General features: G+C 37.6%; 1 protein-coding gene across 1 annotated transcript in view; it reads left to right on the top strand.

The window, feature by feature from the left end:
- Nucleotides 1-22394, top strand: part of KLHL2 (kelch like family member 2) — an 80977-nt gene that overhangs the window by 38300 nt on the left and 20283 nt on the right. The window contains exons 5-8 of the mRNA XM_087816520.1: nt 7710-7872; nt 17129-17238; nt 20795-20911; nt 22065-22214. Coding sequence (XP_087672646.1) covers nt 7710-7872; nt 17129-17238; nt 20795-20911; nt 22065-22214 — 540 coding nt within the window. The remainder of the gene's footprint in view (nt 1-7709; nt 7873-17128; nt 17239-20794; nt 20912-22064; nt 22215-22394) is intronic.

Raw genomic sequence — 22394 nt, 5'->3', positions numbered from 1 at the left:
ATTTAGAGAAACCTTGGGTTAAAAATAATGGAAAAACAGCTGTAAAAAGATAGTATTGGAGAGGTGGCTTTCAGGCAGGGTTCCCCATTTTTTGCCATAGAACTTTTGCTTTTCCCCTTCATTTATTATACCATTGGAAATGACATTAACTACAAATGTATTCTGCTTAAGAGTTAGCCTCTCTTAAAACTCTAAATACCTCTGAAGAGATTTGTCCAGAAGGGTGATGAGCTATTTAACCATTGATGTGAGTGAATAATAAGATGGCTTTTCTTTTGACCTTGCTGGCAGTAGCTATCCTGAGGATGGAACTTGCACAAGGGTGTCGGGGGAGGGGAAGGTGAGGTAGGTGTATTGAAAGGATGAAACACTTAGCACTCAGGAAAGGCAGATCTGGGTAGAGAATCATAGCTTGGTGCACAGAGCAGAGGGCTGGCTCCTGGTGGTTGAGGTGTAAGGCTGTGAGATGTAGAAGTGTGAATGAGGTGGCAGGATGCCAAAGACAAACACTTCCTATTTCAAAACTGTGCTTGGCCAGGCCTACATCCCAGAAAGAGGAAGGAAACTTTCTTCTTCCTTCTTCCCTGCACCCAATACCCCCTGAGGTCACAGCATTCAAACAGTAATGTTATGTTCATTGATATTGTGGTTTAAAACTATTTTTAATACTGTTTCTATGAGTAAATGTGCAACGAGCATCAAGTAGCTAATTGAGAAAATAAATGTGTAAAATACGACTTATTATAAGTTGGGGACGTAATGCAGATTTAAAAGATGTATGCTAATGAAAGTTATAGGTTATATTTCATAATGAGATTTTTTTAAGTTTAGTGATAAATAGCTTCTTTAAGTGTAGGGATAATTTCTTCCCTCTGCTCATGACCTTTGGATAGCTATTTCCTTGTTTCTTTTCAGGTCCTTGCTGGCATGCAAGGCCTTTCCACTTTAAATAAATAGGTGCTTCTGATATGAATATAAAATAGCTTGGAAATTAATAAAAACCTTCTGTTCAGCAGTGCACATATTGTAAAGTTAACAGTGCTGAATTGTGAGTTTCACGTTTGCATATTTTTATAGACATCTGGAAGTCTTATATGGAGCAAACAGATCCATTGGTCATATCTTCTCATAAGCATACAGCTAATAGCTCAGTATTTAAAAGACTTAGTATATAAATTATTTCCCCCAATGGAGTAAATAAATACCCAAGCTGAAAATAAACTACAGATTCTAATAGCCAAGCAGAAGGAGTGTACTTGTCTAAGGGAAACATCTTATGTGTAATTTGACTTGTCAAACAACATGAAGTAGGATTAAAGCATCTTTATTTATTTATTTTTATTTTTAAAAAATATATCTTTATTGATTGCAGAGAGAGGAAAGGAGAGGGAGAGAGAGATAGAAACATCAATGATGAGAGAGTCATTGATCAACCCTGCAACCGGGCATGTGCCCTGACCGGGAATCGAACCCTGATTGCCTGGATCCTAGGTCAACGCTCAACCGCAGAGCCATGCCCGGCCGGGCAAGCATCTTACTTTAAAATGTGCAGCTGGTGTAAGAGTGTCATCTGGGTGCTGGTTGTTTGGCTCGGCTGTCTTTCATGTCTGGTGTTCAACTTGTCTTCACTAATCAGTGGTAGCTTTCCCCCCTACTTCTTTGTTCATTGCAGGAAACATCTCCACAGAATGAAATTTTCAGGCTTTTGTGTGTCTTCTTATGTTGGAAATCAACATATCTAGATGAAAATGTTTTTTTTCTATTTGACAAAATGATAGCATTTGAAGTTGTTTATTTAATTAGTTGGCCATGTTCTTTTACTTCATGTTTCTCCAAGCACTTAAGATATTGCTATTGACATGAACAGGAAGAGTAATGTGTAGAGCTAACTTATTGTTGTATAAAACACTAATGTGATGATCAGAGGCAGTTGAGACTCATAGTACTCAAAAGCCAGGTCAAACTGAGGCAGTCTCTCATGAGTGGTAGGTGATAGTCACTAAACAAATAGCTCCCCTTACCTGTTTCTATATTGGCTAGAATTCTAGAGATCCAGAAAGGCATTTCCTTTACTTTCTTCTTGACTTTCTTTTAAAGTGAACATTTAAATGGTATATATTCATTATAGGAAATTTAGAAAGTAAAAATAGATAAAAGGGACTAAGTAAAAAGCCTTCGTACTACTACTATCCAGAGATAATCCCTATTTACAATTGCGATATATTTCTCTAATACTGTCCCTGTTTATGTGCATGTGTGTTTAAAAAAGGGGGGGATCATACTCTATATTCTGTTTAGAAATTAGCTTTTTTATTCTAAATATGTTGGGAACATTTTTCAAGTCTTAAATATTTGTCTACAATATCTCTTAATACAAAATACTCAGTTTTATTGATATTACAGAATTTACCTCATCTGTCTCTTGTTATTGGACATTAAGTTTCCCTCCAATTTTTGACAGAATACACAGCACTATAATATTCTTATTTTTAAAATTAATCATATTCACATTCAAGTTTGTCCCATGGTTTCCCTGGAAGCAAAGACTTTTGTGCAGCTAGTTTATTTGGAAAGTGATCCAAAAGAGCAATAGTGAGTGAATGGAGTATTTGAATTGGAAAAGAGGGAAAACCAATTCAAAATGTGGTATAGATTTGACCACAGCTAAATGTAACATGTTTATTCTTACCAGGACCGACCTTTTGAGGAGCCTTATGAAGTTCGTCTTGATTATCTCCTTGGGGTATAAAAAGGGGAAGTATTTATCCATCATCTTCCTTTGGACCATTCTTGATTGGTCAAGGGTGGTTCCACAAGTGTTATTTCCTCTGAGCTTCCAGATTGGGCAGGTGTGAGTCCCCAGTGCATTCCTGGGTGGGAAGCCACTACTAGATGACATTTTTACAAAGGTGATCAAAGCCTACTTGGACCTGGTAGCTGCAGTGGCAGCTTGAGCAAGAGGTGGGGCTGAGAGGATTTTGCAGGACACAAGAGACCCATACAGATGGATATATTATAGGAATCGAGTTTGTGTTTCTGTATCAAAGGACATCCAAAAGTTTATTTCTTAAAATACAAACCTTCACCAGAGTGTCAAATTAATTTACATTCAGGTTGATTCATTTATTAGATATCTTTCTAGTACCTGAGGATAAAATGAGGTAAAATAGATGTGATCCTGCTGTCATAGAGTGGATATTGTTTTGCAGGGAGGGAAACAATAAACATAGGAGCAAATGCAGAAGATCAGTTTTGACAGTGGTAAGTGTTATGAGGGAAATGAAATGGAGCAGTGCTATTCGTAGTAACCAGAAAGGATCTGAGACCATGGTGAGAACAGCAGGGTCTAGTGGGTGATCGAGTAGAATTAAAGGAGAGACGTGTAGGGAGGAGGCTGCAGGAAGAGGTGATGGCTGGGCCCCAAGGCAAACTGCCCGCTTTACATTTTTTCTTAGGGCTGGACAGACCTGAGAGATATGTTTTAGCTTTTGGAATGTAGACCTCCCTCCCTCAGTATATACACTGTATGGGAATTAATCACTTTTAGATTCTTAGACTATATCATTAACATTCAGAATATATAGCAAATATAATTGCTTTTTCTTTGATGTTTTCAAATGCACTTCAGGATCTTAGAATGCCTTAAGATTGTTTTCATCGGTGTCAGGGTTAATACCAGTGAAGCATATGGAAAATAAAGCCAATGGAAATTTTCCATTAAATCATAATGCTATGTGGCTGGAGGTTTATTGTATCAGTATAGTTATACCTTATATAAGAAACAGCACTATTCAACTGCTTCTTTGCTTTACAGAGCTCAGAAATTAAAATTAGTTTTAAAAACATAAATTCTTCAAACCTCTTTTTTGCTTTTTATTTTTTATTTATTTTTATTTTCAGACCTCTTGGTTACAATGCCCAAGATATTTTTGACTCATAGAAAATTAAGAAACCACCTCTTTACATTGCTAGGTATTTCCCACATTTGTTACTAATAGCACAGTTTATCCACTTTGTAGAATATAAGCAGTGGGATTATGGTAGCCCCAGATGAAAGCACTTTCTTCCTTTTTAGTGCCGTGTGAAAATCACAGGAATCGGAATACTGTCAGATATTGAAAGATTAGAATACTAAACCTGATCTCCCAAATCAGGAGATTCCTCTAAAGTTCAGGAGCTTGTGTGTCCCCTCTGTGATTTTGCTATATTTGCTGCTGATTTTATTAAATAGTTCATGTTTTTCTTCACATTGGCTCAGTTTTTGCTTAAGTTAATTTACTTGAGAATTTATATTACTAAAATAAATAGAAGGCAACTAAAAACATATTCCTGTTGATATGAGAATACTTATCTGTGTATCATCTAAAAACATTATACCCATTTGGGTTAATACTGTGCTCACAGTAGACTGGGACTGTTGCATACCAGGTGTGTGACCTTGGGCAAGTTACCCCACTTCACCAAGACTTGTATTCACTTGTATGTAATGGGGATAATGAGGTGTTATTACCTGCCAAGTGCTTAGCACAGTGCCTGTCACAGTAATTACTCAGTAAATGGAAACAACTATAAGAATTCGTTGTTGAAGTGATTATTATTATCTTTGTTACTCTTGCTCTAAGAACAGTATAGAAGATTTAGAACTTAGACAAGCACTTCCATCCTGCACCTTGAGGTGGGGCTCAAGATAGTGGAACGAACGATAGATGGAAGAGCTGGTGAATTCGATTATGGCCCTACCTTCCCACTCACCAGCGACCTGACTTGGCTAACTCATTTGCCTCTCTAGGGTTTGGCTTCTTCATCAGACAAACTAGGAGGTTTGGTTTGATTTGACCCCAGGACATCCAGCTCATAGGCTGCCAGCTGTTTTGAGTGGTTCTGATTGTGGGATATGGGTCATCTCAAATTTGGAGCATTTTTTTTATTTTGTATTTTTTAGCTGGCTATCCAACTAATACACAGAATCATCTAGAAAGTTCATGTGGCCCTAGCTGCTTTCCTGTTTTCATCACAAGTCACTGATGGTCACCAGGGGTCATGTTAGTAAGCCTCGGCCATTTATTAATTGTTTTGGAAGCTATATATGATTAACTTTATAACTATGAGCTGTTGAAGTTTAATCCTAGTAAAATCACATCATAAAGCCAAGGAATTTTTGAAGGACTTAGTGACAAAAGGAAAAGATGAATAAACTTGTTTTATACCTTTGCCTAACATTTAAGGTATATTTAATATATGTTTGCCAAGCATGGAGGCGTTTGACTCATGATTTCCATCAATAAAAAATTAATTGTGAATTTCTAGCTGCATGGCCTAGTTAAAATAACTTTTATATTCCTGTCCTACCTGACTTGTTTTATCCTTTCCAGATCTGAGATTCTATAGTTTTATGAATTTCAGTCTCTTGATAAGATAGATCTGGATTTGGTAGTGATAAAGTTGAAATTAAGCAAAATAAAAAAACTTAAAGCCTATTATAGCTGCTTTTTTACATATGTAGATGCATATATAAGTATGGGTGTATATATGTATGTTAGTATAGTATGAACTGAACACTGATTTTTTTCACTTAAGTATTTATCTTAGAAATTATACCATTCATATAGTTTTCTTATTCTTTTGAATGACTACAGAGTAGTCCATTGAATATATTATTATAAGTAACTAGTCTCTTTATGACATTTAGGCTTTTTTCTAACTTCTATTACCCACAATAATGCTCTCATGATTATCTTGTACATGTGAGATTTTGTGTATATATTAGTGTATCTTTAAGTTTGAGTTGCTGGGTCAGAGGATATGGGCATTTGTAATTTTGATTGAAGTATACAAATTGCTCTTCATGAAGGTTGAACCAATACAGGGTGGGCAAAAGTAGGTTTACAGTTGTTTGCATGGAAAATAATACAATAATAAATAATAATACAAGAGTAAACTATGTTTTGCTTACTCACAACTGTAAACTTAACTTCTGCCAACCCCTGTATACATTCCCACCAACAATGCATGATGCATGAGTGAGTCTAACTGCTCAGCCGCTTTTTTTTCTCCAAGTATCTCTCTGTCTTTCTTCGTTGCCAAACAATTTGAATACTCCTGTACCACACTGTGTGTCTCTGGGAAAATGCTGATTAGATGGGTGATCATTACTATTTGTGCAAATTTCACAGAGATTGAATCTTACGCTGAAGACTACTTTCTTAACTATCTGCATTTGCTGAATTAAATGGCTGCATTTGTTAAGTGTCTTGGGATACACTTCATGTTGCTTCAGAGCACAATTATGCCAGTGTAGAAAATCCTCCAATTTGCAAATTATCTCAATTAGAGTCTTCCATGGAGATTCATTCTCATAACATAATGAAACACACTATACATATTACACAAAAGGTTTGGCTGTAAACAGCATTATTTACATTTTTCTTAAATTCAGAAGGAAAAGGCATCTTTACATACTGTTCTTATGTTTTTGAAAAAAACGATTATTAGTTGGTGGCATTGGACTGAAACATAGGTTATCCTCTTAGTTCTTAATTCATGACCATTTGATTGTATACTTGTGGGCACACACACACAGCCTGTAGATCTGAGAGTTAAAGCTTCTGTGGTTTCTTTAAGAAAATAGAGTAGTTTGTGTTACAGAAAGACATGATGCACTCTCTCTTTCACAGTTAGGGCAACTTACATACATTTAGGAAAATTGTAAAAGATATTCAAAATTACTATTTCTCTTTTCTCTTTGGGCTACAACTTGTCCTATATGAAAGTCAATAACTGAAGGAACTTAGGCTTTATTTAATTTTTTATGCTAGCGTGATCTTTTCTAAAATTGACCGTTGTTCTAATAGTTGGCTCCCCCCCCAAACCCCTTTTGGCTTTTATAAAAGAACGGCAGATGTTTGAAAACTTCTTTTTATGAAGTTTTCCTTCTAAATTTGACTTTCTGATGTGGTCCTTAACATAGCACTGTACTAATTCACTTACAAGGAAAAATGTTTTCATCATTGACCTATTTGAAAAGCAGTTGTAGTATTGGATGTAGTATTTATAGTGAAGATACTGGGTAACTCCCATAGAATAACCTATAATTAAAGAAAATTTCTTGAAGTTATTCAAATAATACAAATTAAGACATTACTAGGCAATTACCTTTTATTTGTATTACATTCTAGAGACACTGTCTGCTTATAGCTAGAGACTATTGAATTGAAAATTGTTCTACCCCCAAGGGAAGCAGTTTGTTGTGTTGTTCAGACAGTGGAAAGACAGAATGAGGCTTTGTTATGGTATGCACTACTCTGCGCTGACCCCTGCTCCACAAATCACTGAAGCTCATGACTGCTCAAACTAAGGGAACAAAATCATTTTCACTGAACCATAGTACCCCCTAGCATCCTAACTACTTGTTTTTAAAATTCAAAGGAACATTTATGCTTAGAAAAAGAACCATTAAATCTAATATGATCTAATTTTTCTTATATCCTTATGACTGAGAAGAGACCTTTGAAAGATTCCATAGAAATTATGGGGAATGTGAAGAGGCATCACTCTTATTTTGCAAATTATTGTTACATTACTTTTCTGTGTATTGGTCTGGATGCAGATCGTAAGCTGTGGCTGGAATTCCTGTGCCCACTGTAGAAGTGATAAATAGTCACAGTGTTTTTCCAGCCAGCTGCCTTACCGTGCTTACTTGTGTATTACAGGTGCTTCTCCCAGCCGCTGGTCTATTACAGTTACAGGATGTGAAGAAGACTTGCTGTGAATTTTTGGAATCTCAGCTTCACCCTGTCAACTGCTTAGGAATCCGGGCTTTTGCTGATATGCATGCATGCACAGACCTTCTGAACAAGGCCAACACCTATGCAGGCAAGTCGAACAGATGTCTGCTGAGTTAGAGACCAGGAGGAATCTGGAAATCTTGAGTTCTGAAATGAATCTATAGTGATTTCTGGAAAGTCATGTCCTGTTTCTGGATCTGGATGTTATAAATATACATTTAAAATGTCATAATGGTAGCACTGCATAATTGAAGCATGCTCATAAAATTCTAAACTTGAAAAGAAAAGCACTGTAAATCGGTATTGGGCCTAAATAATGGAATAGCTAGTTTTATATGAGTATTGAATCCCTATGCATTTTTCTTTCAAATTTTCAAATTAATAGTCATATAAGAAAGTGTTTACATATGAAATGAAGTCATTTTTATCTCTGTGGCTTTTGCACCCTCCTCTTGAATCCGTGAAAATAATCTTGTTGCTTAAAAATTTTCAAAGCATTCAAATCTAGATGCATTTGGGTGGAATAGAAAAGCAGGTGTAATATAGGCAGCCCTCTCCTTGGACAGTGGTTTCCAGGATCTTGTGCTGACATCCTCTCCCTGTGGCAGAGGGAGGGCTTGTTGCTATTGTCAAGGAAGCTATAGCTTGGTTGCTATGCAGGACCCTCAGATCCCCCATCTCTCCAGCTGGGAAGGAGAGATTCTTGTTTCAGCTTTGGATGTAACTAAAGAACACAAAAGTAACCAATTATTTTGTTTTGAGTTTACAAACATTTAAAAAATATATATTAAAAGTGACTATTAGGTTGTTTCTGGGTTTTTTTTAACCATCTTTCTGGAAGGTAAACCTTGTGGAAGTTATAGTTTACCATCAATCCTTTCATCTGTGAGACCCAATAGGGACAGTTACTATAGGACCTTCTATGACTACTGCCCCTTAATAAGCTCTGGAATCCCTACTTCTTCCAGCCTTCACATTTGAGAACCCCTTGTCTAAACTCTGCTCCTTCATTTTTAATTTGATGAGTAAGGGACATATTGGCACATAGACCTGGGTAAAGGGGGTATGTGTATGTGTATGTGTATATGTACATGTGCATACCTGTGCATGCACAGGCACATGCAGAGCATTGGAAAGGAGAAGTATTCCCAGAATTCCTGTTGCATTTATCAAAAAAATAATGGTATAAGGTGGTTAATTGAAAACAAAAAACCCCCACAGTGTTTCAGTGAAACACAATAGGTCCAGTAAATTTGAGCTTTATAGATTTCTGTAGGGTGGCCTGATTGGCTTAACTGCCCTTTATAAAATAGTTTCAGTAGGAAAATGTGATCTGAGTTCCAGAAAGCTTATTTACTTTTAGAACATAACCCTTTTGTAAGTTGGGAAATGTGTATAATATGTAATGATATTCATGTAAACCTTTTGAGTGGGATGAGTCATTTTAAGAAAAACCAAAGACAAATTTGAATCCATTGATGTGTTCTCATACAGCCAATTCTGTTCTTCAGCTAAGTAGAAAATATTTCTTCTAAATCCATAAGACCTATTAACTGCTAGACATAATGTGCCGGTTTTAAGTGACTTATATTAGGAAGACCAAGGAAGCATATATGTTTTTTGATAGTTTTTTCTGCATGAAGTGATCACTATTTAACATTATATCTTTCTCAGGCTGCTAGTTGTCTCCAAAGTGCTTGATAAATATTACTGACTCTTAAGAGAGAAGGAAAGGGGCTGGGGAGAGAATGAATAAAGTAGGATTAAGGCAAAAGATATCCGTACATGGTATATATGATATACTAGAACTCACAGTTTTACTGTATCAGAAACAACTCATTTACTGTGCTTTCAGGGAATAGATTTTGTTATTTGTTTCTTGTATTTAAAGTCTTAAATCTATTATAGTATACTATAAAATATGAACAATTTTCCACCAAAAGTAGAACACCTCCATATCTTGGTTTCTAGAGTTCTTTGTAATTATTCCAAGAATTTTTTGTGGGATAATTATTGTCACTTTCAGCAAAATTATAAAGAAAAATTGTTTTTTCATTTTTAATGCACTCTTTTAAATCAAAGTCTAGTCTTAAAGGATGTACTTCTATTATACCATGCCCCTGAATCTTTTTTTTTTTTTATGTAAGGAAAAATGGTTATTCAAGAGCTGGCGGCCTGAGAAGATGGGGGACTCTTGTCCCAAAGACCATCTTAACACCTCAGTGCAGGCAGAGGTTTTTATGAGGAGAAAGAGGGAAAACAGAACAAAGAGATCAAGGGGAGAGGGTTGAAAAGTTCTCTGCATGCAGATCAGCAGACTCTGTTCTGATATGGACCTTGAAACTGCTCAAGTGATAATCTGGTGTACGTCATCTTGGTTTTACCATTGAAGGTCAGCAAATCTCTGAAGGTCGGAGTGTGTATCTTTTGGAGTTACATCCTAGAATTCAGTTTATTACAAAAGGGTATGACTTGGGAACAGGCCAGGTGGAAGAAATATACAGGGCAAAGCATTGGGAAAGGGTACAGAATTTCCATGCCCTCCTTGTGTGCACCCACGTCACCACAGTTCACCAAGTAGGAAACTGCTCCTGAATCTTAAATTTCCTGAGCATCTTAAGTTTACAAGCAATATATATATATATTTTAAACATATTTTTATTGATTTCAGAGAGAGGAAAGGAGAGGGGGAGAGAGAGAGAGAGAGAGAAACATCAATGATGAGAGCTTTTGATTGCCTCCTGCACGTCCCCTGCTGGGGATTGAGCCCGAAACCCAAGCATGTGCCCTGACCAGGAATCGAACCGCGATCTCTTGGATCATAGGTCGATGCTCAACCACTGAGCCATGCTGGCCAGGCTACAAGCAATATTTTATAATATCTTTTATTACAAAAAACTACAAAACATAAAAAATAGAATGATACTCATCATCCAACTTTAAGAGTTGTCAACTCATGGGTAATCTCTCCTCTATACCCCTCTTCACTTTCCCCTCCTCTGTTACTACTTTTTTATATGTAAACTTTTTAATGAGGTCTAATATATATATATGGGAAAAGGGCACAACTCATAAGTCTGCAGCTTGACAAATTTTTGCATCCTCTTGTATCATTTTCAAGCAATTCTGCCATTCTGTTTTATCTATATAGTTCATCCTTATAATTTTAAACATGTGAAATTTCAGTGACCATACCCAAACTCCTAAATTACTTTCAAGTTCAAATCATAGAGCATGTGTAAAGATCTGGGAGAGCGAAGGAGGACAGTGACAGCAGAGAAAGTTAATATCTTTTTATTTTCCCTCTCATAGGCAGTGGGCCAAGTAGCGCCTGTGATAGCTCTATTTAGGCAAGAAAGAAGGAAAGGAAGAACTAAAGAGCATCAGAAGAGTTCATACATACCTACGTACTTGGAAAAAAGGGAAGAGAAAGAGGATCTGAGGGAGAGACAGGGTGCAAAAGTAAAGAGAGCCTGTGTAACCTCAGGACACTTACTCTCTGACCCGAGGCATGACTGTGCTTAGGAGACTGGAGCACTCCTCATCCTTTACAAACTTACCGGAGATTCTGGATACAAGATCTGCTTCATTCCTTTCTCTTGCAGATTGGAAATGAGCTTTCTGGTATTCATTATAATTAAATTGGACAGGTGTAAGGAAAGAATTAAGGTGTCTAGTGGAAATCTCGTCTATGAACTCATGCTTACTTTTCATAATACAATATCTTTAGAGAAAGTAAAAATGTGAGAGAGCAAGTGGAAAGGTAGAAAGTCTGAGCAGGGAGGGTGTGGAACCCTTGCTTCCTAATGCACTCTTATGACTTCAACAGCATCCTGCTGGCAGTCACAGCCTTTCACATGGCCCATGCGGCTTTTCCAGGGCACATGGTAAACAGCTTCAAACCAGTAATAACTGAGGGCTACCAGACTAGCCAGGTTCAATTATCTGTGTGTTGAGGCATGGACTATAGTTAGCCATTGTTATGTTCTTGAGTGATTATTTTCTTAGCTAAAAAGCTATATGAACTTGATACCATTATAATAACCTGGTTATTATTTAACAAGAAATAAGAAAAGGGGAGACTAGATAATATAGAAATGCCATTTATACAGCTTTACCAGGAAGCTGCAGTTAACCTTCTTCAAGTCTGTTCTCCTTAGATCGCTGGGGGAAGGGACTGGACAATTGACACATGCCCAGTTCTCTCTCTTGGCATGTGCCCCCCCGTCCCCCCGTGCACCTCCTTCCCTCCCTCCCTTTCTCTCTCTCTCGTTACTCTCGCCTTACTTGTGGCTTGAGGGGTTTCCACGCTCTGTGCTCACTTCTGTGGTCCACAGTCATATGTACTCCACACAGTGCACCAGTGGACTTTACCCTAATGCTACATCAGACCTGGCTCCACCGTTGAACGGAACCTGGACACTGGCCCTGCTTTTAGCTCTACTGAACTCCCAGCTGCATGTTTTCTAGGACTGGTGTAAAGACAGTGGAATTTTGGAAACCAAAAGATATAATTCCACACAAATAAAAATCACTCATTTTCCTGTGTGAGTCTTAGAAAATTCCTTTTCTCAAGATATCACAAGAACCCCACTCCCACTAGTGATGGAGAAATTCCATCCACTCATTTCTCCAGCAACAAAATGATTTTTTGCTTCATACCTAAAAATAAAATTTTCACACCTTAATGCCAAGTGTATGGACTTGTTTGGAGAAAGCTTGTGTGTATAGTATCTTACTTCTCATGTGTTTTGGGTGACATTCATATTTTAACCATTTTCCAAATCATTAAGACCTTTGTTTTTAGTATTTTTGCGAGGCTAAAAATATAGAGGAGATAAAAACTGAACTTAACAGTTTAGATGCATTTTTAATAGTCCCAGCAAAAGACTCTTTGGAAAGTTAGATTTTAATTTTAACTTGAAATACAAATTTTATTTAACTTTTCTCATTGATAAAAGTTGCCAGTGGTTGAATTGTAAGAATTTCAAATAAATTTAAGGGAAATAATGGTTTCAGATTCTTAGTCATTCCTACATCTCACCATTCCCCCACTGAAATTTGGGAAGCTACTTAGTTATCAGTTCTAACTGACCTTTGGGGAAATTTATAGTATCATTTTCAAGCCAGAGTTCTCGGTGAAAATCTAGGGTTGGTAAACAGCATTCCTCAGTAACAGAACTACCTGCGAAGAAGTCCTCTTCTGCAGTCATTGACGTGCTTTTAGCTTATTTCCCATTCTCTTCTTGCTCTTAACTCTGTTATCTGTTTATACATCCTAGGCCTGTCTAGGCACCCCACACTCCTCTGCTCTGCTTTTAGCCTTTCCTCTATGCTTGCACACTCATCTTTTTTTCTTTTTTAAAAATATGCCCAGTTATTTTCATGTGTACTTCTCTTCCTTTGTTTTAAATGAAACTTTGCTTTCCCTCCAAACTTGCATGTTGGGTGCAAACTTTTTGTTTTCAAAATTTTTATTTTTTGATTTTGAGAGAGATTGGGGGAGAGAGAGACAGAGGGAGACAGAGAAACATCAATTTGTTGTTCCACTTAGTTATGTATTCATTGGTTGATTCTTGTATGTGCTCTAACCGGGGATCGAACCCTCAACCTTGGCACATCAGGGTGACACTCTAACCAACTGAACTACCCGGCCAGGGGCAGGGGCAAACTTTAAGGGACCATTCCCCCTGACTCACTGGGCAGGTAGGTAAAAGGGTATCACCTCCAGCCGGCCTGAGTGGCTCAGTGGTTGAGCATAGACCCATGAACCAGGAAATCATGGTTTGATTCCTGGTCATGGCACATGCCGTGCTTGAGGGCTCAGTCCCCAGTAGGGGGCCTGTGGGAGGCAGCTGATCAGTGACTCTCCCATCATTGATGTTTCTTTCTCTTTCCCCCTCTCCCTTCTTCTCTCTGAAATAAAAAAAAAGGGTATCACGTCCAGACTATTGTTCTGCCATTGTCACCATCCTAGGCTCTGCACTGGCTGGCTGTTTTTCAATCTGCAGCATTCTCTGTGCAGGCCATTTTCTCTCTAGGCCTCCAGGCATACTTCTGTCTTTGACACTTAGATTGCCTTTCTCCACTACACTTGGTGTTCCCTGCCATCAGCCACTTTCAGATCCGCACTGTTGGCTCCCTTGAAGACCCCCTTTCATAGCTCCTTGTGACCACCATCTTTCCTCTGCAAACCCACTTGCCGCCTTAGACCACAATCCTAGGACATGAAGGACCTTGTTAGTATTTGGAACTCCAGGGACTCATTTTTTGTGGTAACTGTCTTTTGTGCTACCTTCTCCTGTGCTTGTGTTTTTCATAAATCTGTGCTTTCTTGTCCCAGTTTTCCTAGCTATTTTCTTGGTTGTTCAGCTAAGACCCAATGGGCAGTCATTTCAGAGCTACCCTCTTTATGTGCCTGGCATTGCCCAAACAGCCGTGGGTGATAACAGGCTTAATACAGTTTAACCTCTGCTTACAAGGAGTTTATAGGCCAGTAATAGTCAATTCACACCCAAATTTAGTATATTCAGATTATGCCTTATTCTCTCAAGAAAGCAGTTCTCATAACATTATCTTCTGCAATCAATTTACTTCAATCACTTGCCCACTTTTCTATTAGTTAGGTTAGGAATTGCTGCTTAGGGTAAACATCTGTCAAAACAAGCTCATGATTTTGAAGGCTGCCCTCTCGAAAGAAACTTACATTGAGAGAGTGGTTTTAATAATGGTATTACTAGTCTTGACTGTGTGACATGCATACCAAAGAATAGGTGATTAATTATTCAAGGGTGTATTGCATTGTTAATTGACTGATACAGAAGATTCTTTGGAGAATTGTGAAAGTATTTGATACATAACACTTCTTGACTGAATTCTTGTCGACTTGAATGACACTTCTTAAAAGGATTAATCATTTTTATGTTCTGGCATTCAGTATGGTCCTCATTTATGCCCTAGCAAACTCTCCATGCTCTTCTTTGTTGACAGTTTTTCCAGCTGAGATAAAGTGAGCTGTTTCCAGGTTTCACTAAAACTGTCTGTGTTAATGGAACTGCTGGAAATACATAGATGAATTTTTTTTTTCCTAGAAACTAGTAATATTCAGAATCAAAGAATTATAGAGTATTAGTACTTGTAGGAAACAGCATTTATCTAGCCTAGCACTTTCATTTTATTAATTAGGAAAATGAAGACCAGAGATATCTTTATTTTCTCCAAAACACTTTGTCTCTCAGAGGAGAGCCCAAATGTGGGTCTAAAATACTGTTGTTATCCATGCAATTACCCTCATTTCTCAGATGAGAATCTAGATGGAGTATAGAGGAATTTTAGGGACTCCATATGGCATTTAATTTTTATCAAAAAGCTGCTTGGTGCTTAGAAATCAAATAGAGTGTTTGTACCCCATCACAGGGTATATACAAAACAGAACAAGCACAACTTTGGACTTCTGTTATTGAATTCATGGGACTTAATTTGGGATGAGGGGCCTGACCTATAGACTTGAAGTGACAAATCCTAGGGATTGTTTTTCATTTCTTGATAAGTTTATCTTATTTTCAGGAGGATAGCAAACAGGAAAGTTCAACAGCTCTAGAGGGTAAAGAAAAGCCTTATATTCTATATAAAGAATGCATATGTATATTATATGAGTACTACATATGTTTAATGCATATTGCATATTTATGACATAGTCTATACCACTGGGAATTATGTCCTTTTGCGGTGATAGGATTTGTTCAGAGAAATGGAACTGATCATTGAATGCCAGTATGACTAGTTGGCTTTACTCAGTGGCGGTGGTAAACCATTAAAGGCAAATTACTATTGTCACAGTGAAAGCTTTCTGCTAGAAACAGAATAATTTCTCAACATGTGAGTGAAAGGTGTGGAAACAATAGATGAGGTTGGTAAAGAGTGATAACAAGGGTAATGAAATAGGAGGTGACTGAAGCAAGATTGTGGATATGGGAACTAACCCTGGATGTAAGTAGAGGAAACAGACTAAGCACTGAGATGACTTTCCTTTTAGTGTTACATTTTAGGTAAATGCTTTGTAGGTACATTTTAGTGTATATTTATTGCCAGTGTGCAATAGCTGCTAATTTTGACTGTACCTTACTGAGGTATGGTATGCTGAATAAGAACTCACTCAGTGAAAGGGAAGAATTTCTCATCTTGGCTTTGTGACAAGTATTAGGCTTCTGTTGGCCAAGCCAATTCAAAGATGTTAAGGTTTTAGTTGATAGTGTATTCAACAGAAATCAATAATGTAATTTTGTCCCGAAAGATGTGAAGTGATTGTCACATTTTGTTTTGCCCATTTTGTTTTCATATCTATGAAATCGAGTTCATTTTCAGGTTACATGTTTCGAGAGAGATTGATGAACTGAATCCCAGAGAAAGCCTCAGAATCTCTAGCAGGGCTGTTGGAAGGTTTCTTTCTTCCAGAGGCAGTTAGTGAAGACTAGAGGAGGTGATCACTACTTTAAATGCAAAGGCAGTTTTGCAAAACTCCAAGGATCATAAAAATGAAGGAATGTAACACCACCAAAGGATTACCATAATCTTCCAGTAACTAAACTCAAAAACATGGAGATCTATCATTTACCCAATAAAGAATTCAAAATAGCTATTTTATGGAAACTCAATGAGCTCCAAGAAAACACAGAAAGACAATTCAACAAAATTAGGAAAACAGTACATGACAAAAGGAGAAGTTTAACAAAGAGAATAGAAATCATAAAAAAGAACCAAACGGAAATTGTGGCGCTGAAGAAGTCAATGAATGAAATAAAGACTGCACTAGAGAGCATCAGCTGCAGACTGGATCGAACAGAATTGGTTAGATTGAAGACAGGAACTTTGAAGTTATCCAGAGAAGAACAAAGAAAAAACATTGGAAAACAATCAGAAAGCCTATGAGACTTACGGGATACCATCAAAAGAACCAATTTGTGAATAATTTGAGTTCCAGAGATAGAAGGGGGCACAAGGCTTGTTTAAAGAAATAATGGTTGACGACTTCTGAAATCTGGGAAGGGGTTTGGATATTCAAGTTCATGGAGCTCATAGATTACCAATCAAAATAACCTTAAGAGCCCTCCTCCATTCTTCTGCATGTGGACATCCAGTTTTCTCAATGTTATTTGTTGAAGAGACTTATCTGTTTCCCATTGAGGGGTCTTGGCACCCATGTTGAGATCATTTACCTTGAGGAAATACAGTTCTTTTTTTCATTATTGGATTAGATTAAGAAAAATCTCTTCTTTTTTCAGCAGTTTGAAACTATGATAATGGAATGTTGGTGTTAATAGGTTTACTTTTTAACCTCCAAACAGAGCAACACTTTGCAGATGTCGTACTTAGTGAAGAATTTCTTAACCTCGGCATTGAACAAGTGTGCAGCTTAATCTCAAGCGACAAACTTACCATATCCTCAGAAGAGAAGGTAAGTATATATTTCTTTTCCCAGTGTACATGATATAGTATTTTTCTTTTCTTTATTTCACTTTGTTTATAACTTGGTGATCCTGTATGTGTAGTGCCAGCCAGTGATCTTTGATCTGGAAGTTAAATTCAGCTAGTTGACTTGTTGATTATCTGTGTAAATTACTGTTTGTGCACTCCTTAGGAGGTTTCGTAAACTGTTAGGCATTAGAGTTTTGTACTTGACCTCTACAGCAAGAACTTGCACACTTCAGGCTGTCTAAAACAAATGCCTTTTGGGAACTGGGTTCCTTCCCACAGCTAGATGCAATATTTCTCAAACTAAAGTAATTTCACCATCATGTAAGTTGGAAAAAGTTGCCCTGGATGGCAAAGTTTAGCTCCTTCCAGACTGAACATCTGTGATTGTTCTCTTCCTTCAGACTGGTCCCCTGTTACTTACACCCCAAACCCTACCAGGGCTCTGCCCTCACTTCCAGAGCACTGTGCAGCTCCTTCATCTGCTTGTAGCCTCTGTCTCTCCACGTTTTGGGTTGCAGCCACCTGCACCTTTCCTATAGGTGGAGGGAGCAGCTTCTCTGAGTGGCTTTTTTCCCTTTGGGTGAGTTTTGTAGCCCATGGGAATCAGGGCACAAAAGTTTGTGAACACACTGTTTGGAGGAAGTAAAACTGGTGCCTTTTCTTTGTGTACTTTGCATCTGAAGTTGTGTAAACTTTAGTTCTGTTCTTTAAGGATATTCATTGCACCTGAAGGTAGAAAGACACATTTAGTCCAATCTTCACCATATGAAAAAATATCTGATAATTGGTTGTGAGGTGTATAACCTTAGCACTCTAGAAATACAGAGGAGAGGAAGGCATTCCTAGTCACCTTTAGTAGACATGTATTGAGTGCCTGCCACGTACCAGACACTGCCATAGAGTCTTAGGTACAAGATCAACAAAATAGAATTCTTGGCTCATAGATTAGAGGGACAGCCAGTAAATGATTATAGAATGCTGTAAAGGGTAATGTAGGAGCATTTGCTCTTTCTTGTGAGGTGTGGGTATGGGAATGGGAGTTCAACTTGGTCCAGATATATGATCCAAGTTTTTAAAAATGAGTATGAGTTTGCCATAGAAATGGGGATGGGTGAGAATGGGAAGGGCATTCCAGGTAGAACAGAACATGCAGATGTAAAGAGGTATGAGAGAATAATTGCATGCAGTTGGTTCAGTATGATTAGAGTTTAGAATATGTTTGGCAGAGTGGTAGGAAATAAGATGTGAAGATGACATAATAAAATGTCTTCTCAGCCATATTAAAGAAAATTGACTTCATCCTACTGATGAAAACCTCTAAAAGGTTTTAAGCAGTAGGAGAATACTATCATACCTGCATTATAGAAATGAAGGCTCTTCTGGTTTTCTATTGCTGCATAACAAGCCACCCTGAAATAATAGTGACATAAAACAATACCACTTTATTATGCTTACAATTCTGTGGGCAGAATTCATGCAGGGTCTATAGGGAGAGCTTATCCCTATGCTACAGTGTCAGGGGCTTCAGCTGGGATAGCTTGAATGGCTGGTATGATTCTACTGGAGGAATATACGTGGGACTTTAGCTCTCCTGCACATTGCATTAACATCTGGCTTCTCTCAAATGAGCATTTCAAGGCTTCCTATGACTCGGTGTCAGAAGTCATGCAGTGCCACTTCCACCATATTCTATTGGTTATACAAAGCCAGCGTAGTTTCTCTGTGGGAGGTTACCTCATAAGGTGTGGATAGCAGGAGATGTCATTTATTAGGGGATCATCTTTGGAGGCTATCTATCACATCGGTGATGTGCATAATGGACCAAAAGTGGTGTGGGGGTAAGGTAGAAGGATGTTGAAGCCATACCCATGAGCAATAGGATCTGATGGAGAATGGTAGAAATGGGTAGAGAAGAGAAGACAGAACCAAGAAATAGTAGGTAGAATTCACAGACTCTTCATCCCTAGCGTCTGGCACATAGAGGCATTTGGTAAATATTTGTTGACTGAATGAATTAATATATTCTACTACTGTGACAAAAGAGAATTCTAATCTGTTCTGCACACTCTCAGTTTAGAAGTGTATGGTCCAACATTTGTTTGTAAACCTAGAGAAAAAGCCAAAGATGAGTTGTTTTTAAGGGTACATGATTTTCATTCCAAAATATCACTTTGATTTATTATTTGGGGTGCTTTATTCCAAAGGGACTTGAGATTTAAATCTAGGCAAATAGAACCAAATTCAACTTGGAAATGTTATCATAGCTACCACTCAGGTTCAAGATTTGCTAATGTATTTGGTGAAAGGCAGAGTAAATACCAAGTGAAAAGTACTCACTAAATATCTAAAAGTACTATTAAAGTACTTATTAAATTAAATATACAGCTACCATATGACCCAGCAATCCCATTTCTGGGTATATAACCAAAGGAAATGAAAACAGGATATCAAAGAGGTATTTGCATTCTCATGTTCATTGCAGCATTGTCCACAATAGCCAGGATAATGGAAACAACTTAGAGTCCATCAACAGATGAATGGATAAAGAAGATGTGGTGTATGTATACAATGGAATATTGTTTAACCATGAGAAAAAAGGAACTACTACCTACTGTGACAACATGGATGGACCTTGAGAGCATTATGCTAAGTGAAATAAGACAGAAGGCCAAATACTATATGACATCACTTGTATAAGGAATCTAAATGAAGTTGAACTCATAGAAACAGTAGAGTGAAGGTTATAAGGAGTTGGGTAGTAAGGGCAATGGGGAGATGTTGGTCAGTGTACAAACTTCCAGTTATAAAAAAATGAATAAGTTCTGGCGATCTAATGTACAGCATGGTGATGTAGTTAACGATACTGTATTAAATACTTGAAAGTTGCTAAGAGAGTACATCTTAAATGTTTTTGCCACAAAAAAAGAAATGGCAATTATGTGACATGATGGAGGTATTGGCTAAAGCTATGGTGGTAATCATTTTGCAGTATATAAATATATCAGATCAATACTTTAAGATTGTATACTTTAAACTTACACAATGTTATCTGTCAATTATATCTCAGTAAATCTAGAAAAAATATTTATTAAATACCAAATGGAAAAAGGAAAGAATTTGAGTGAATGGCTTTTTTTTTTTTTTTTAAATATATCTTTATTGATTTCAAAGAGAGGAAGGGAGAGGGGGAGAGAGAGACAGAAACATCAGTGATGAGAGAGCCATCCTTGATCGGCTGGCTGCCTCCTGCACGCCCCTGACTGGGAATCAAGCCCGCAACCCGGGCATGTGCCCTGACCGGGAATCAAACCGTGATCTTCTGGATCCTAGGTCGACGCTCAACTGCTGAGCCACGTCTGGCTGGGCAGTAAATGGCTTTTTAAGTATATCACAAGTCAGGATTTTGAAAAACATTGAGCCATGGGTTAAACTTGGATGTATTAGCAAAAGTTGTGTTATGAAATGTCGTCTCATCATATTTTATTCCGTTGCCTTGATACATAACTCATTACCCTTTTCCCCGTATTTTCCACAAGGTGTTTGAAGCAGTAATAGCTTGGGTGAACCATGATAAAGATGTAAGGCAAGAATTTATGGCTCGGCTGATGGAACATGTACGGTTACCTTTGCTCCCTCGGGAATATTTAGTTCAGGTAAAAGTATATGCAAAATACGTGAATACACGTAGCAGCATATCACTGGGCTGACTACAGGTAGATCCCTGTTACAAAATGGGTAAGAGTTACAGGGTACTGACTGATCCATGGGCCACAGGACAGAGGGCCGTAAAGGCACCTGTTGTCCTTGGCTGCTGCTTTCTCTTAGGCCATCCCCAGTCTTAGAAATTTGTTTGCCCTGTTTCTGATTGGGCAAGTACTAGAGCTTATCAACGCAGTATTTGAGGTCATTTAAGTAAACCCCTGTGGCTCTGCCCCACTGCTCTACATCTTTGTTTTCCTTTGATAGCCTCTTCTGATTGCCCTACAGAAATGGAATTTTGACATTCTATACCAGCACTGTTTAATTCTACTTCGTAATTTCACAGTGGCAGGCCTTTGATTGTTATCTTTATTTCTAAGCTGAGGAAAACCAGGTTATTTGAAATAAATAGGTATAAATGGATCTTTAGTAGTCTCTAAACAAATTATAAATTTCCTTTTTTATTATTATCATCCTACTAGGAACATTTCCACATTTTTATAATTGAAACCATCTGAGGAAATATTTCTCAGAGCCTCATTATTTTTTGTGATCTGTGTAATCATTAGTACTCTGCTGTTAAGAAAATGAAGAGAAAAAACCTGTTCTGCGTTTGAGGTCAGGGATAGCAAAGACAAGACTTAATTGTGGTGTAGGCCCATTGTTATAAAGTATTTTGAATCCCTTTCCTGGATATTTTATTTGCCATCTTGAGTTTGAAACACATAGCCTTTAATGTATTAGTATTGCCTACCCCACATGAAGGACTCTGCTACGTTTTTTTCTTGTTTTTCATACTATTTAGCTTGATGTTTAAAGATAAGAAATAGGTGGATATAATATTATCTAAAGATTATTCTATAGCTGATATTGAGTATATAATTTTCATTACTGTTCTTTATTACTTATACATGTTTTTCTCTGCAGACCAGATACTTGAGCATTTTTTGGCTTCATTTATTTTTCTCTTAGTGATACTCTAACTGTAACTTTTAGTTTGAATTAGAGAGGACAGTTACTTGCTTTTTTCCTCCTCTTTACTATTGTTTGTTAGTTTTATTATGAAATAGCTGTCCCCTCATGGGGTTGTGTGGTTTCTTCTCACAGAGGGTGGAAGAGGAAGCACTGGTCAAGAATAGCAGTGCTTGCAAAGATTACCTCATCGAAGCCATGAAGTATCATTTGCTGCCAACAGAGCAGCGTATACTAATGAAGAGTGTCCGGACCCGGCTGAGGACACCCATGAACCTTCCCAAAGTAGGATCTATTGTTCATACTTGTTACCTCATCCGAAAGGCTCTTAGTGAGGCTGTTAATATTTTTACTCATCTGGATTTCCATGCTTTACTGTTTTAGTTTCCCTGCAACAGAGAATGTACCTAGGAATTCATTTCTGTGTATATAATTCAACTTCTCTATTAATTTTGTCTCTGGAGG

Source organism: Miniopterus natalensis, chromosome 4 (genome assembly GCF_054644295.1).
Source record: "Miniopterus natalensis isolate mMinNat1 chromosome 4, mMinNat1.hap1, whole genome shotgun sequence".
Taxonomy (NCBI): Eukaryota; Metazoa; Chordata; class Mammalia; order Chiroptera; family Miniopteridae; genus Miniopterus; species Miniopterus natalensis.
Note: the sequence above shows the minus strand (reverse complement) of the source record. Positions and strands in the feature narration are given on the sequence as shown.